We start from the raw sequence: 14426 nt of genomic DNA on the forward strand, positions 1-14426 counted from the left end.
CTCAGCGAGTGAAATCCGGCTCCTCTAACAGGTAAATTCAGCTCCAGGTGCAGAGGTGCTGCTGACCCAGGTGGTGTGTGAGTAAAGCACAGGAACCGGGTCACAGAGCTGATTCCAGATCAGTTTTATTACAAAGTTCAATCAAACATTTACAGTATCATTTTCAAAATATCAGATTTCAGGAAAGTTTGAAAAAGATCTGAAACAGTTCGTCTTCGAAGGGTCAAAGGTCATTAAAAGAAAACCCACAGGACCCGTTCACCTTTTTGTTCCACTGATATGTCGGCAGTCTGCGGGTCGAGCTTCCCGTTCTCTGATTGGTCCGAACAAACAAAGCTTCCGAGCCGTGACCTACAGACTGTTTTTAAGAGAGCTCAAAGAGCTCCTGAACCGCCGCTGATCCCGAAGATTCACAACAAAAAGATCAACTTCAACCACAAAATCTCAAACTTTAAAAAGTTTCATCAACAGTTTTTAGTGCAAACAGTTACAAGAAGACACACTCACACCAAACACACACACAGCCTGCTGGCAGGTATGAATTAACCCTCCCGCCGTCTCTCTGCTGCCCCCTGCTGGCTGCAGGGTTTGGTCAAAGTTTTCCTTTCAGCTCCATCTTTGTTCTGAGGTCACAAACTACAAAATTTAACAATCTTCACTTTACTTCCCAGTTAATAAATTAAATATGAGCTCGTCCATGATTCATGAAGACTTTAAACACCCCGAATTTATTCTGGTTTCTTCCAAAAGTCGACAGTTTGACTTCGGTTATGAGACGCGGACGACCAATGAAAAGGTGAAGTTCTGAGGTCAGAACAAGCAGCTGTGGGTCCGATGTGGATCAGATTTAAGGCAGGATCTGACGGCGTTCATCTTTCTGCGGCACCAATCAGGTGAAGCTGTGGGCGGGGCAAACACAACAGCTGTGACGTTTGTTAGTGGGTTCAGATCCAGAACCCGAGCCGGTTCTCTGATGGTGAAACATCTGGAAGCAGAAACCGTTCAGAGGGATGAGAAGGCACAAAGAGAGGCATCAGAGGCCGCCGTGATCCAACTGAAGGTGATGACGAGCAGCGTGGGAGGAGCTTAAAACCTCACAGGACGATCAATCGGAGCGATCAGAGTGTATCGGGTCGTTAATCGAGTTAAAAGAAGCAAAGAAAGCACAGTTAGGTCAGAGATAGTTTCCCTTCACACCAAATTAACGCGGTTCTGCTGAGGTCCGGGTCATTTGGTCAGAACCAGAATGTGGGTTCAGACCGGCTGCTGGACCGATGCAGCTCTATGCTAGAGGAGCCGGTCCTGATGGACCGCAGGATGTTCTGGTTCTGTTCTGTGGGCCCACTTCATTCGGCTCCTCGTCACGGTGAGCTCTGTAAACAAACCCAGCTGAGCGGAGGGTCAAGGCAACAAGGTGAGATGTCGGACTCTGAACACCACCAGAACCACCTGGGACCGGTGGGGTTCTGCTGAGGCGGGGTCCACGTCTGAAGTCTCTATATTCAGAGTTTAAGCTCGACCCAAAAGTTTTATTCAAGGTAGAAAAACAGAGTTAAGATAAAAACGTGGAAGTTCCCTTCAGAGAGATTCGTTTGGACTTGTTGCCGTGGAGACGGTGGGCCCTGCAGAGGAAGAGCACAGCGTGAGCAGGTCCGGTTCACTGGAACCAGCTGCTGATCTTTGGGCTGGTTTACCTGGGCTCTGGTGACTTCAGGACCGGAACACGTGCACGGCTCTGATGACGTACTGGCGGCAGATGGGACACTCGCTCATCCGCTTCCCGCACTTGGTGCAGGTGACCATGTGACCACACTCCAGCAGGACGCAGTCGATGGGAGAGTCCATGCAGATCTTACACAGGTTCTCCTCTGGACCCACAGCCGGGCCGCCGCCATCAGGGTCTGCAGGAGCACCAGAACACGACATCAGCTGGTGTTAAGGTTTACTGAAAGGTTCAGAGGACACAGACTCACCTGCAGCGTTCACGGCGTTCGCAGCTGAAAGAGAAACAACCAGTGGTTACTTCCTGTCTGAGTGACATCATCAGGACACATGTTAAAGTATTGGGACGCGTCCTGTTTCTGCCCCCCCCTGAAGAGCGAGGACACGTGACTGAGACTGTCCACTGAAAGATGGAGAGGATGAGCTGGATGAAGCTCTAAAGGTGACATTTTATACTCTTTAACACACAAAGTTCTGAGGTCTTATCAAGGCCTCGTTTCAGCCCTGTTTTAACATCTGTTTGTTGTCAGTTTTCAGGATGAAGACTTAGCAGATGCTCAACCCGCTCCAGTCAGAGCAGAAACACTCCAGCTCTATATGTAGATACAGATAGTTACTCCATTAGCTCCTGAGGGAAACAGGTTAGCAGTTAGCTGGAAGTTAGCAGTTAGCTGTAAGTTAGCTATAAGTTAGCAGTTAGCTATAAGTTAGCAGTTAGCTATAAGTTAGCAGTTAGCTGGAAGTTAGCAGTTAGCTGGAAGTTAGCAGTTAGCTGGAAGTTAGCAGTTAGCTGTAAATTAGCAGTTAGCTGTAAATTAGCGGTTAGCTGTAAATTAGCAGTTAGCTGGAAGTTAGCAGTTATCTGGAAGTTAGCAGTTATCTGGAAGTTAGCAGTTAGCTGTAAATTAGCAGTTAGCTGTAAATTAGCAGTTAGCTGTAAATTAGCAGTTAGCTGGAAGTTAGCAGTTAGCTGTAAATTAGGAGTTAACTGTAAATTAGCAGTTAGCTGGAAGTTAGCAGTTAGCTGGAAGTTAGCAGTTAGCTGGAAGTTAGCAGTTAGCTATAAGTTAGCAGTTAGCTGTAAATTAGCAGTTAGCTGGAAGTTAGCAGTTAGCTGGAAGTTAGCAGCAAACGATGCTTTCTCATCAACAGTAATGGACCAAGCCTGAGATGTGCACAGCGTAACTCGTAGTAATGCATGTGAACCGTTAATTACTGCGTTTAAACATTTTGGATATATTAACCTCATTAAACAGTTGGACCTGGAGACCTCCATCTTTATCAGAAACATGCTGATAATGTAACGTTAGCACACAGAGAGCGCTTTTGTCTGAACGGACTCACCCAGCAGGTTCTGCTGGTCCTGGTACAGACGCCTCACCCTCTCCATCAGCTCCCACTTCTCGCAGCAGCCTTTGTAGTTAACAAAGTTCCTGGCGAGGATTTCCTTCAGCTGTCGCACACTGAGCGCCTCGATGTCGTCCAGGCAGCTCAGGTCGGACAGAGAGGCCCTGCGCCCGGACACCGGCGCCTCCTCGGGGTCCCAGGCCTGAGTCATGTGGACCAAAACACACGGATCAGTCATCAGAACCAGAACCAATAAAATGTTCCCTGAACAGATTCTCCATCAGAAGAAACATTAACAGCAGGATGAAGAAAAAGGATCAACTTTACTCCAAAGAAATAAAAAGTAGCTCGTTTCCCTGAAATGGGCCTAAAAGATAGTAACCAGTAACAGTAACCAGTTAAGATGTAACAGTTAACAGGAAACAAGTTAAACTGTTAACAGGAAACAAGTTAACATGTAACAGTTAACCAGGTAACAATAACCCGTTAACATGTAACAGGTAACCTGTTAACAGTAACCAGTAGTTAGACCAGTTAAACCAGCTGTTTGATGCGATAAAGCTCCTTATTTCAGATAGTTTGACATCCAGAATAAAGACTCCAGTCCATCTCAGTTTAAATTGGTTTAAATGGGTCATTTCCCATAATGTGTCAATCGGTTCTGGTTTGTCCCAAACAGCAGAAACAACCAGAACCTCTGAAGTAAAGAGCACCTGATCCGTTATCTGGTCTTCGTCCTGCGCATCGGGCTCAGCGGGGGCCGTCTCTGCGGCAGGGGGCGGGGCTTCAGGCTCCGCAGGGGGAAGGTCAGGTATGGATGTGTGAGTGGGTGTCGGGGGGTCAGAGGTGGAGATGCGAGGCGTCTCGTCGGGGTCCGGTGGGTCCGATGTCTCCGAGGGGGGGTCAGCGATCAGGGTGTCGGGGGCCGAGCCGCTGGAGGGTGAAGACTGCTGACTCAGAACCAGTTCCACCAGCTCCTCCTGAGGAACAGGAAGTACCCGTTTAACTGGGGGGTCAAACATCTCAGAGAGGAAACTGATGTACAATGTACTTCCTGTCAGAGTCTGAACTCATAGTTCCTGTTCAGCTTCATTTCATCTGTGAACAAACATCATTTCTACACCTCAGACCTGCAGCACGTTCCAGCTGTTATTTTGAGTTCCTTCCCTGAACGCTTTAATGATATTCTGCTCTGTAGAGGCAGAAATATGCAGATCCCTTCCAGTCTTTCTCTGAGGAACTTTGTTTTAACACAAACTGGAGCTCCTCTGAACATCTTTGCTGCTCAGACTGTCATGGAGGCTGCTTTTTTACTTCCTTATCAGCCTGAAACCATCCAAACTGCTGCAGCCAGACATGGAAAAGACATTAACTGATGAAACGAAGCTGATGAGGTTAAACTTTTTCTGATTGTGAAAAGAAAATCATCCAAAACTACAAATGTTTCATAAAAACTGATGAATTCAGACACCTGAAACTCTTATTTGGCAAAACTTCTCTGAAACATTCAGCCAACCAGGTGAGACTGTCAGGGGAAGCCTCGCCTGATTGGCTGATTTGAACTGATGACATCACCTTCTCTCTGCACAGGTGGGTGGACACTTCGTGCAGGTGCAGATAGTCCCTGAGCTCCTTCACTTTCAGCTTCATCAGCTCCGCCCTCACCAGGAGGTTTCCATAGAAACGCTGGCAGGTGTGACAGAGCCGGGGGCGGAGCTCCCGCTGGGCGGAGCAGCGGCTGCAGTAGTTCTTCTTACAGTCCACACACACATGCTGTGGAGACAGGTGAGGAAGACAGGTGAGGCAGACAGGTGAGGCAGACAGGTGAGGCAGACAGGTGAGGCAGACAGGTGAGGAAGACAGGTGAGGCAGACAGGTGAGGCAGACAGGTGAGGAAGACAGGTGAGGCAGACAGGTAAGGAAGACAGGTGAGGCAGACAGGTAAGGAAGACAGGTGAGGCAGACAGGTGAGGCAGACAGGTGAGGCAGACAGGTGAGGCAGACAGGTGAGGAAGACAGGTGAGGAAGACAGGTGAGGCAGACAGGTGAGGCAGACAGGTGAGGAAGACAGGTGAGGCGAAAACGAGCTTCAGCATCAGTGCTTCCACACCCTGAAGAGCCAACAAAACCCCCAGAACGTGTTCCACCACAGGCCCCAGAATGTGTTCCACCACAGGCCCCAGAACGTGTTCCACCACAGGCCCCAGAATGTGTTCCACCACCAACCCCAGAGTGTGTTCCACCACCAACCCCAGAATGTGTTCCACCACAGGCCCCAGAACGTGTTCCACCACAGGCCCCAGAACGTGTTCCACCACCAACCCCAGAATGTGTTCCACCACAGGCCCCAGAACGTGTTCCACCACCAACCCCAGAATGTGTTCCACCACAGGCCCCAGAACGTGTTCCACCACAGGCCCCAGAATGTGTTCCACCACAGGCCCCAGAACGTGTTCCACCACAGGCCCCAGAATGTGTTCCACCACCAACCCCAGAGTGTGTTCCACCACCAACCCCAGAATGTGTTCCACCACAGGCCCCAGAACGTGTTCCACCACAGGCCCCAGAACGTGTTCCACCACAGGCCCCAGAACGTGTTCCACCACCAACCCCAGAATGTGTTCCACCACAGGCCCCAGAACGTGTTCCACCACCAACCCCAGAATGTGTTCCACCACCAACCCCAGAATGTGTTCCACCACAGGCCCCAGAATGTGTTCCACCACAGGCCCCAGAACGTGTTCCACCACAGGCCCCAGAACGTGTTCCACCACCAACCCCAGAATGTGTTCCACCACAGGCCCCAGAACGTGTTCCACCACCAACCCCAGAATGTGTTCCACCACCGGCCCCAGAACGTGTTCCACCACCAACCCCAGAACGTGTTCCACCACAGGCCCCAGAATGTGTTCCACCACCAACCCCAGAACGTGTTCCACCACCAACCCCAGAACGTGTTCCACCACAGGCCCCAGAATGTGTTCCACCACAGGCCCCAGAACGTGTTCCACCACAGGCCCCAGAACGTGTTCCACCACAGGCCCCAGAACGTGTTCCACCACAGGCCCCAGAACGTGTTCCACCACCAACCCCAGAACGTGTTCCACCACCAACCCCAGAACGTGTTCCACCACCAACCCCAGAATGTGTTCCACCACAGGCCCCAGAACGTGTTCCACCACAGGCCCCAGAACGTGTTCCACCACAGGCCCCAGAACGTGTTCCACCACCAACCCCAGAATGTGTTCCACCACAGGCCCCAGAACGTGTTCCACCACCAACCCCAGAATGTGTTCCACCACCAACCCCAGAATGTGTTCCACCACAGGCCCCAGAATGTGTTCCACCACAGGCCCCAGAACGTGTTCCACCACAGGCCCCAGAACGTGTTCCACCACCAACCCCAGAATGTGTTCCACCACAGGCCCCAGAACGTGTTCCACCACCAACCCCAGAATGTGTTCCACCACCGGCCCCAGAACGTGTTCCACCACCAACCCCAGAACGTGTTCCACCACAGGCCCCAGAATGTGTTCCACCACCAACCCCAGAACGTGTTCCACCACCAACCCCAGAACGTGTTCCACCACAGGCCCCAGAACGTGTTCCACCACAGGCCCCAGAACGTGTTCCACCACAGGCCCCAGAACGTGTTCCACCACCAACCCCAGAATGTGTTCCACCACCAACCCCAGAATGTGTTCCACCACAGGCCCCAGAACGTGTTCCACCACCAACCCCAGAATGTGTTCCACCACCGGCCCCAGAACGTGTTCCACCACAGGCCCCAGAACGTGTTCCACCACAGGCCCCAGAATGTGTTCCACCACAGGCCCCAGAACGTGTTCCACCACAGGCCCCAGAACGTGTTCCACCACCAACCCCAGAATGTGTTCCACCACAGGCCCCAGAACATGTTCCACCACCAACCCCAGAATGTGTTCCACCACAGGCCCCAGAGCGTGTTCCACCACAGGCCCCAGAACGTGTTCCACCACAGGCCCCAGAATATGTTCCACCACAGGCCCCAGAACGTGTTCCACCACCAACCCCAGAATGTGTTCCACCACCAACCCCAGAATGTGTTCCACCACAGGCCCCAGAACGTGTTCCACCACCAACCCCAGAATGTGTTCCACCACAGGCCCCAGAACGTGTTCCACCACCGGCCCCAGAGCGTGTTCCACCACAGGCCCCAGAACGTGTTCCACCACCAACCCCAGAATGTGTTCCACCACAGGCCCCAGAACGTGTTCCACCACAGGCCCCAGAACGTGTTCCACCACAGGCCCCAGAACGTGTTCCACCACCGGCCCCAGAACGTGTTCCACCACCAACCCCAGAATGTGTTCCACCACAGGCCCCAGAACGTGTTCCACCACAGGCCCCAGAATGTGTTCCACCACAGGCCCCAGAATGTGTTCCACCACAGGCCCCAGAACGTGTTCCACCACAGGCCCCAGAACGTGTTCCACCACCAACCCCAGAACGTGTTCCACCACCGGCCCCAGAACGTGTTCCACCACCAACCCCAGAATGTGTTCCACCACAGGCCCCAGAACGTGTTCCACCACAGGCCCCAGAACGTGTTCCACCACAGGCCCCAGAACGTGTTCCACCACAGGCCCCAGAACGTGTTCCACCACAGGCCCCAGAGTGTGTTCCACCACAGGCCCCAGAGTGTGTTCCACCACAGGCCCCAGAATGTGTTCCACCACAGGCCCCAGAATGTGTTCCACCACAGGCCCCAGAACGTGTTCCACCACAGGCCCCAGAACGTGTTCCACCACAGGCCCCAGAGTGTGGTTGAACACAGTTCTGCTCAGGAGAGCTGCGACCTGACGACCCTGCAGCTGAAAACATGAACAAACCCACTCAAACACAAGGAAATCAGACTTGCCTTCTTGGCAGGTGTGTCGAAAGACCCCCCACAGGCCTTACAGGTGTGCTCGGGTGGGGGGGGAGACGGCTGACTGCTGAAGGCCGAGTTGGTGTAGGACTGATGCCGCTGCTCACCTCCACCGGACGGATCCGCTTCAGCAGAGTCCACGCACAGCCAGTTACAGCAGGACGCGAACATGCTAACAGAAAGGAAGTAAGTGAACCCCGATCAGTTACAGCAGGACGCCAACATGCTAACAGAAAGGAAGTAAGTGAACCCCGATCAGTTACAGCAGGACGCGAACATGCTAACAGAAAGGAAGTAAGTGAACCCTGATCTGTTACAGCAGGACGTGAACATGCTAACAGAAAGGAAGTAAGTGAACCCCGATCAGTTACAGCAGGACGCGAACATGCTAACAGAGAGGAAGTAAGTGAAACCCGATCAGTTACAGCAGGACGCGAACATGCTAACAGAAAGGAAGTAAGTGAACCCCGATCAGTTACAGCAGGACGCGAACATGCTAACAGAGAGGAAGTAAGTGAACCCTGATCAGTTACAGCAGGACGCCAACATGCTAACAGAAAGGAAGTAAGTGAACCCCGATCAGTTATAGCAGGACGCCAACATGCTAACAGAAAGGAAGTAAGTGAACTCAACATCCTTGTTCAGTCTTTTTCTAACTGTGCTGTCATGACCTTTAACCTTTAGCATGCTAACTGAGGCCTGTAGAGTCTGAGATGTAGCTCTGGGCTTTTTTAACCTTGGGGTGACCTTTAACCTTTAGCATGCTAACTGAGGCCTGTAGAGTCTGAGATGTAGCTCTGGGCTTTTTCACCTTGGGGTGACCTTTAACCTTTAGCATGCTAACTGAGGCCTGTAGAGTCTGAGATGTAGCTCTGGGCTTTTTTCACCTTGGGGTGACCTTTAACCTTTAGCATGCTAACTGAGGCCTGTAGAGTCTGAGATGTAGCTCTGGGCTTCTTCACCTTGGGGTGAACTTGCTGGGACGTCCACTCCTGGGAAGATTGACAGCTGTCCTGAATGTTTCCCACTTGTGAATAATCTTTCTCTCTGTAGAATGATGGACTCCAGATAGTCTGGAAATGGCCTTATAACCCTTCCCAGACTGATGGGCAGCAGCAGCTGCTTCTCTGAGATCATTGCTGGTGTCTTTCCTCCTTGGCATCGTGTTAAACTGACAGAACTCCTGCTTTTATAGAGCTGCTCACACTGACTGAGGATCAGTTAATCAGAGCATTGATCAGCAGCTCCTGGCTGCTACTGACCCCACTGAGGGTTCACTTAGTTTTTCTCTCACTGCTTCTGTGTTTTGTTTCAGTTTTTCTTCAGCAAATAATGAGACAGTGTGATGTGTCATCGGTTCGTCTGAGGTTGGAGTTACTGAGGTTTAAGATGTGGTGAAGATCAGATGATTTTATCATGTTCTGTGAAACTTTATAACCGAGAGAGGATGTACTTATTTTTCACATGACTGCAGATCCAGGTTTCTCTATTTTAATACGAGGGGAAATTACAAACTCCAACAGTGTGTCTGCATCTTCAGATGTCCTGAATGTATTATTTCTGAACTCATTTCATCTATCTGTCAGATAGTTCTGAACTGAAATGTTGTCGCAGCTAAAACTGAATATTTATATTAATATAAAAACCTCAAATCTCACTTTTATAACTTCAGTAACTGCTTAAACAGACTAAACAAGTCCAGAAAACTTTTAGATTTTACCAGAGATATGGGATTACCTTTTAAATTGGAAAACAATTCTACTTAAATACAGTGAAACCACAAGTTTCACCAAAATAAGAATAAATTCCTGTCCCACAGCTTATGATTGAACAGAAACTACTTTAAACCAAACTGCGTTGCAAAAACACTCGTATTTAAGTTATCTTCAACGAATCTGACGTCAAACAAGTATTTAATTCAATACTACACAATATTAGATAAAAAGATATTCTGGTTAATTCGGCGTTATGTTTCAGATGGAAAAATATATTTTTCCAAAAAACCGAAATACCTGAAAACACAGGTTCAGCCATAACGAAGCCGTTCTAGTCAAGTTTAATTGTAATTAAAACCATCACTGTTTTTGCTTAACCCCCAGCCGAATTATTAAATGTGTTTCAGACCATAAAGGAGTAACCTTTCTTTTTGTTTTAGTTGGACTGAGTTGGTGAAGGAGTCCGAAACCTTTAAATCCAACAATAAGTGAATCGAGTCCGCTGTGTGGAGTCTGGAAAGTACCCTGCGCAGCTAGCAGGCTACGGGCAACGCTAACGTCAGGCTAGTTAGTAAAGTTTAAAAACACCGAAGAAGAAGCCAACAAAACAAACCAACAGAGAAGACAACCTCGGCAACAGTTAGACCGGTTTAAAGTGACTCCGGTAACCGTTTGACCCCGAACTAACCGGCATAATAAACGACTTAAATAGTCGTCTTACCTGTTAGTGGCAGGGCTGCCACCGCTAGCAGTCAGCTAACTCACCGACGAGCCAGTGCTAGTTAACCAACGTTAACCAGCAGTTTAGTCCCGCAGCTGTCAGTTGAGCAGCATGACGAGTTGGTGTGGAGGCGGAACTGAAGACGAGAGAGCAGCCAAAGCCAAGGCTGGACACCAGCAGAACCGAACCAGGAAGTTTTAACCTCCCAACACACACACATACAAAGCACACAACAGCTACACACCAGCTACACAACAGATACACAACAGCTACACAACAGATACACAACAGATACACAACAGACACACATACAAAGCACACAACAGCTACACAACAGCTACACAACAGATACACAACAGATACACAACACACACACAACAGCTACACAACAGCTACACAACAGACACACAACAGATACACAACAGATACACAACAGACACACATACAAAGCACACAACAGCTACACAACAGCTACACACCAGCTACACAACAGATACACAACAGATACACAACAGATACACAACAGCTACACACCAGCTACACAACAGATACACAACAGCTACACAACAGATACACAACAGATACACAACAGACACACATACAAAGCACACAACAGCTACACAACAGCTACACAACAGATACACAACAGACACACATACAAAGCACACAACAGCTACACAACAGCTACACACCAGCTACACAACAGATACACAACAGCTACACAACAGATACACAACAGCTACACAACAGATACACAACAGATACACAACAGATACACAACAGCTACACAACAGACACACAACAGCTACACAACAGCTACACAACAGATACACAACAGATACACAACAGATACACAACAGCTACACAACAGATACACAACAGATACACAACAGCTACACAACAGCTACACACCAGCTACACAACAGACACACATACAACAGATACACAACAGCTACACAACAGCTACACAACAGATACACAACAGATACACAACAGCTACACAACAGCTACACACAACAGATACACAACAGATACACACCAGCTACACAACAGATACACAACAGATACACAACAGCTACACAACAGATACACAACAGCTACACAACACACACACAACAGATACACAACAGCTACACAACACACACACAACAGATACACAACAGCTACACACCAGCTACACAACAGCTACACAACAGCTACACAACAGATACACAACAGATACACAACAGCTACACACCAGCTACACAACAGACACACAAAAGACACACAACAGATACACAACAGATACACACCAGCTACACAACAGCTACACAACAGATACACAACAGATACACATACAAAGCACACGACAGCTACACAACAGCTACACAACAGATACACAACAGCTACACAACAGATACACAACAGATACACAACAGCTACACAACAGATACACAACAGCTACACAACACACACACAACAGATACACAACAGCTACACAACACACACACAACAGATACACAACAGCTACACACCAGCTACACAACAGCTACACAACAGCTACACAACAGATACACAACAGATACACAACAGCTACACACCAGCTACACAACAGACACACAAAAGACACACAACAGATACACAACAGATACACACCAGCTACACAACAGCTACACAACAGATACACAACAGACACACATACAAAGCACACAACAGCTACACAACAGCTACACAACAGCTACACACCAGCTACACAACAGATACACAACAGCTACACAACAGATACACAACAGATACACAACAGCTACACAACAGATACACAACAGATACACAACAGCTACACAACAGCTACACACCAGCTACACAACAGACACACATACAACAGATACACAACAGCTACACAACAGCTACACAACAGATACACAACAGATACACAACAGCTACACAACAGCTACACACAACAGATACACAACAGATACACACCAGCTACACAACAGATACACAACAGATACACAACAGCTACACAACAGATACACAACAGCTACACAACACACACACAACAGATACACAACAGCTACACAACACACACACAACAGATACACAACAGCTACACACCAGCTACACAACAGCTACACAACAGCTACACAACAGATACACAACAGATACACAACAGCTACACACCAGCTACACAACAGACACACAAAAGACACACAACAGATACACAACAGATACACACCAGCTACACAACAGCTACACAACAGATACACAACAGATACACATACAAAGCACACGACAGCTACACAACAGCTACACAACAGATACACAACAGCTACACAACAGATACACAACAGACACACAACAGACACACAACAGATACACAACACACACACAACAGATACACAACACACACACAACAGATACACAACAGACACACAACATATACACAACAGACACACAACAGCTACACAACAGATACACAACAGACACACAACAGCTACACAACAGATACACAACAGACACACAACAGCTACACAACAGATACACAACAGATACACAACAGACACACAACAGCTACACAACAGACACACAACAGATACACAACAGCTACACAACAGACACACAACAGACACACAACAGACACACAACAGATACACAACAGACACACAACAGACACACAACAGATACACAACAGCTACACAACAGACACACAACAGCTACACAACAGACACACAACAGACACACAACAGACACACAACAGATACACAACAGATACACAACAGCTACACAACAGACACACAACAGCTACACAACAGCTACACAACAGACACACAATAGCTACAAAACAGACACACAACAGACACACAACAGCTACACAACAGACACACAACAGACACACAACAGATACACAACAGCTACACAACAGACACACAACAGACACACAACAGATACACAACAGACACACAACAGCTACACAACAGACACACAACAGCTACACAACAGACACACAACAGATACACAACAGCTACACAACAGACACACAACAGACACACAACAGATACACAACAGACACACAACAGACACACAACAGATACACAACAGACACACAACAGCTACACACAACAGATACACAACAGACACACAACAGACACACAACAGATACACAACAGACACACAACAGACACACAACAGATACACAACAGACACACAACAGACACACAACAGATACACAACAGACACACAACAGCTACACAACAGACACACAACAGACACACAACAGCTACACAACAGACACACAACAGACACACAACAGACACACAACAGATACACAACAGACACACAACAGATACACAACAGACACACAACAGACACACAACAGATACACAACAGCTACACAACAGACACACAACAGACACACAACAGACACACAACAGACACACAACAGATACACAACAGACACACAACAGCTACACAACAGATACACACCAGCTACACAACAGATACACAACAGATACACAACAGACACACAACAGCTACACAACAGCTACACAACAGCTACACAACAGACACACAACAGATACACAACAGATACACAACAGATACACAACAGCTACACAACAGACACACAACAGATACACAACAGACACACAACAGACACACAACAGATACACAACAGATACACAACAGATACACAACAGACACACAACAGACACACAACAGATACACAACAGATACACAACAGATACACAACAGACACACAACAGATACACAACAGATACACAACAGATACACAACAGACACACAACAGACACACAACAGATACACAACAGACACACAACAGCTACACAACAGATACACAACAGACACAGTCAGAGGAAAAGGAGGAAACAGAAGAGCAGCCGGTCCAGTCCACCTTTTCTTTATCATCTTTATTCCCATGAGGACAAAGTTCAGCCCGATTAATGAGTTACATTCACACATTTAAATGGTGCCATCAGAAACATCCAACTGAAGATGACAACTTTATTTAAAACAT

The 14426-nt window shown here is 48.1% G+C and overlaps 1 protein-coding gene across 2 annotated transcripts; it reads right to left on the reverse strand.

The window, feature by feature from the left end:
* Positions 1–109: 109 nt before the first annotated feature.
* Positions 110–10581, reverse strand: rffl (ring finger and FYVE-like domain containing E3 ubiquitin protein ligase). 2 transcript variants are annotated; one of them, XM_072391842.1, is made up of 8 exons: positions 10415–10581; positions 7970–8150; positions 4645–4842; positions 3783–4049; positions 3067–3271; positions 1974–1997; positions 1695–1901; positions 110–1622 (listed from the first exon to the last, which is right to left on the reverse strand). In XM_072391842.1, exons 2-7 carry the CDS (start codon positions 8147–8149, stop codon positions 1711–1713), a joined length of 1065 nt encoding a protein of 354 aa, XP_072247943.1. In that variant the 5' UTR covers position 8150; positions 10415–10581; the 3' UTR covers positions 110–1622; positions 1695–1710. The 2 variants fall into 2 exon arrangements, with proteins under 2 accessions (XP_072247943.1, XP_072247944.1); XM_072391843.1 differs by lacking the exon at positions 1974–1997.
* Between the last annotated feature and the right edge of the window lie 3845 nt (positions 10582–14426).

Source organism: Leuresthes tenuis, unplaced genomic scaffold (genome assembly GCF_036924035.1).
Source record: "Leuresthes tenuis unplaced genomic scaffold, fLeuTen1.0.hap1 SCAF_9, whole genome shotgun sequence".
NCBI lineage: Eukaryota > Metazoa > Chordata > Actinopteri > Atheriniformes > Atherinopsidae > Leuresthes > Leuresthes tenuis.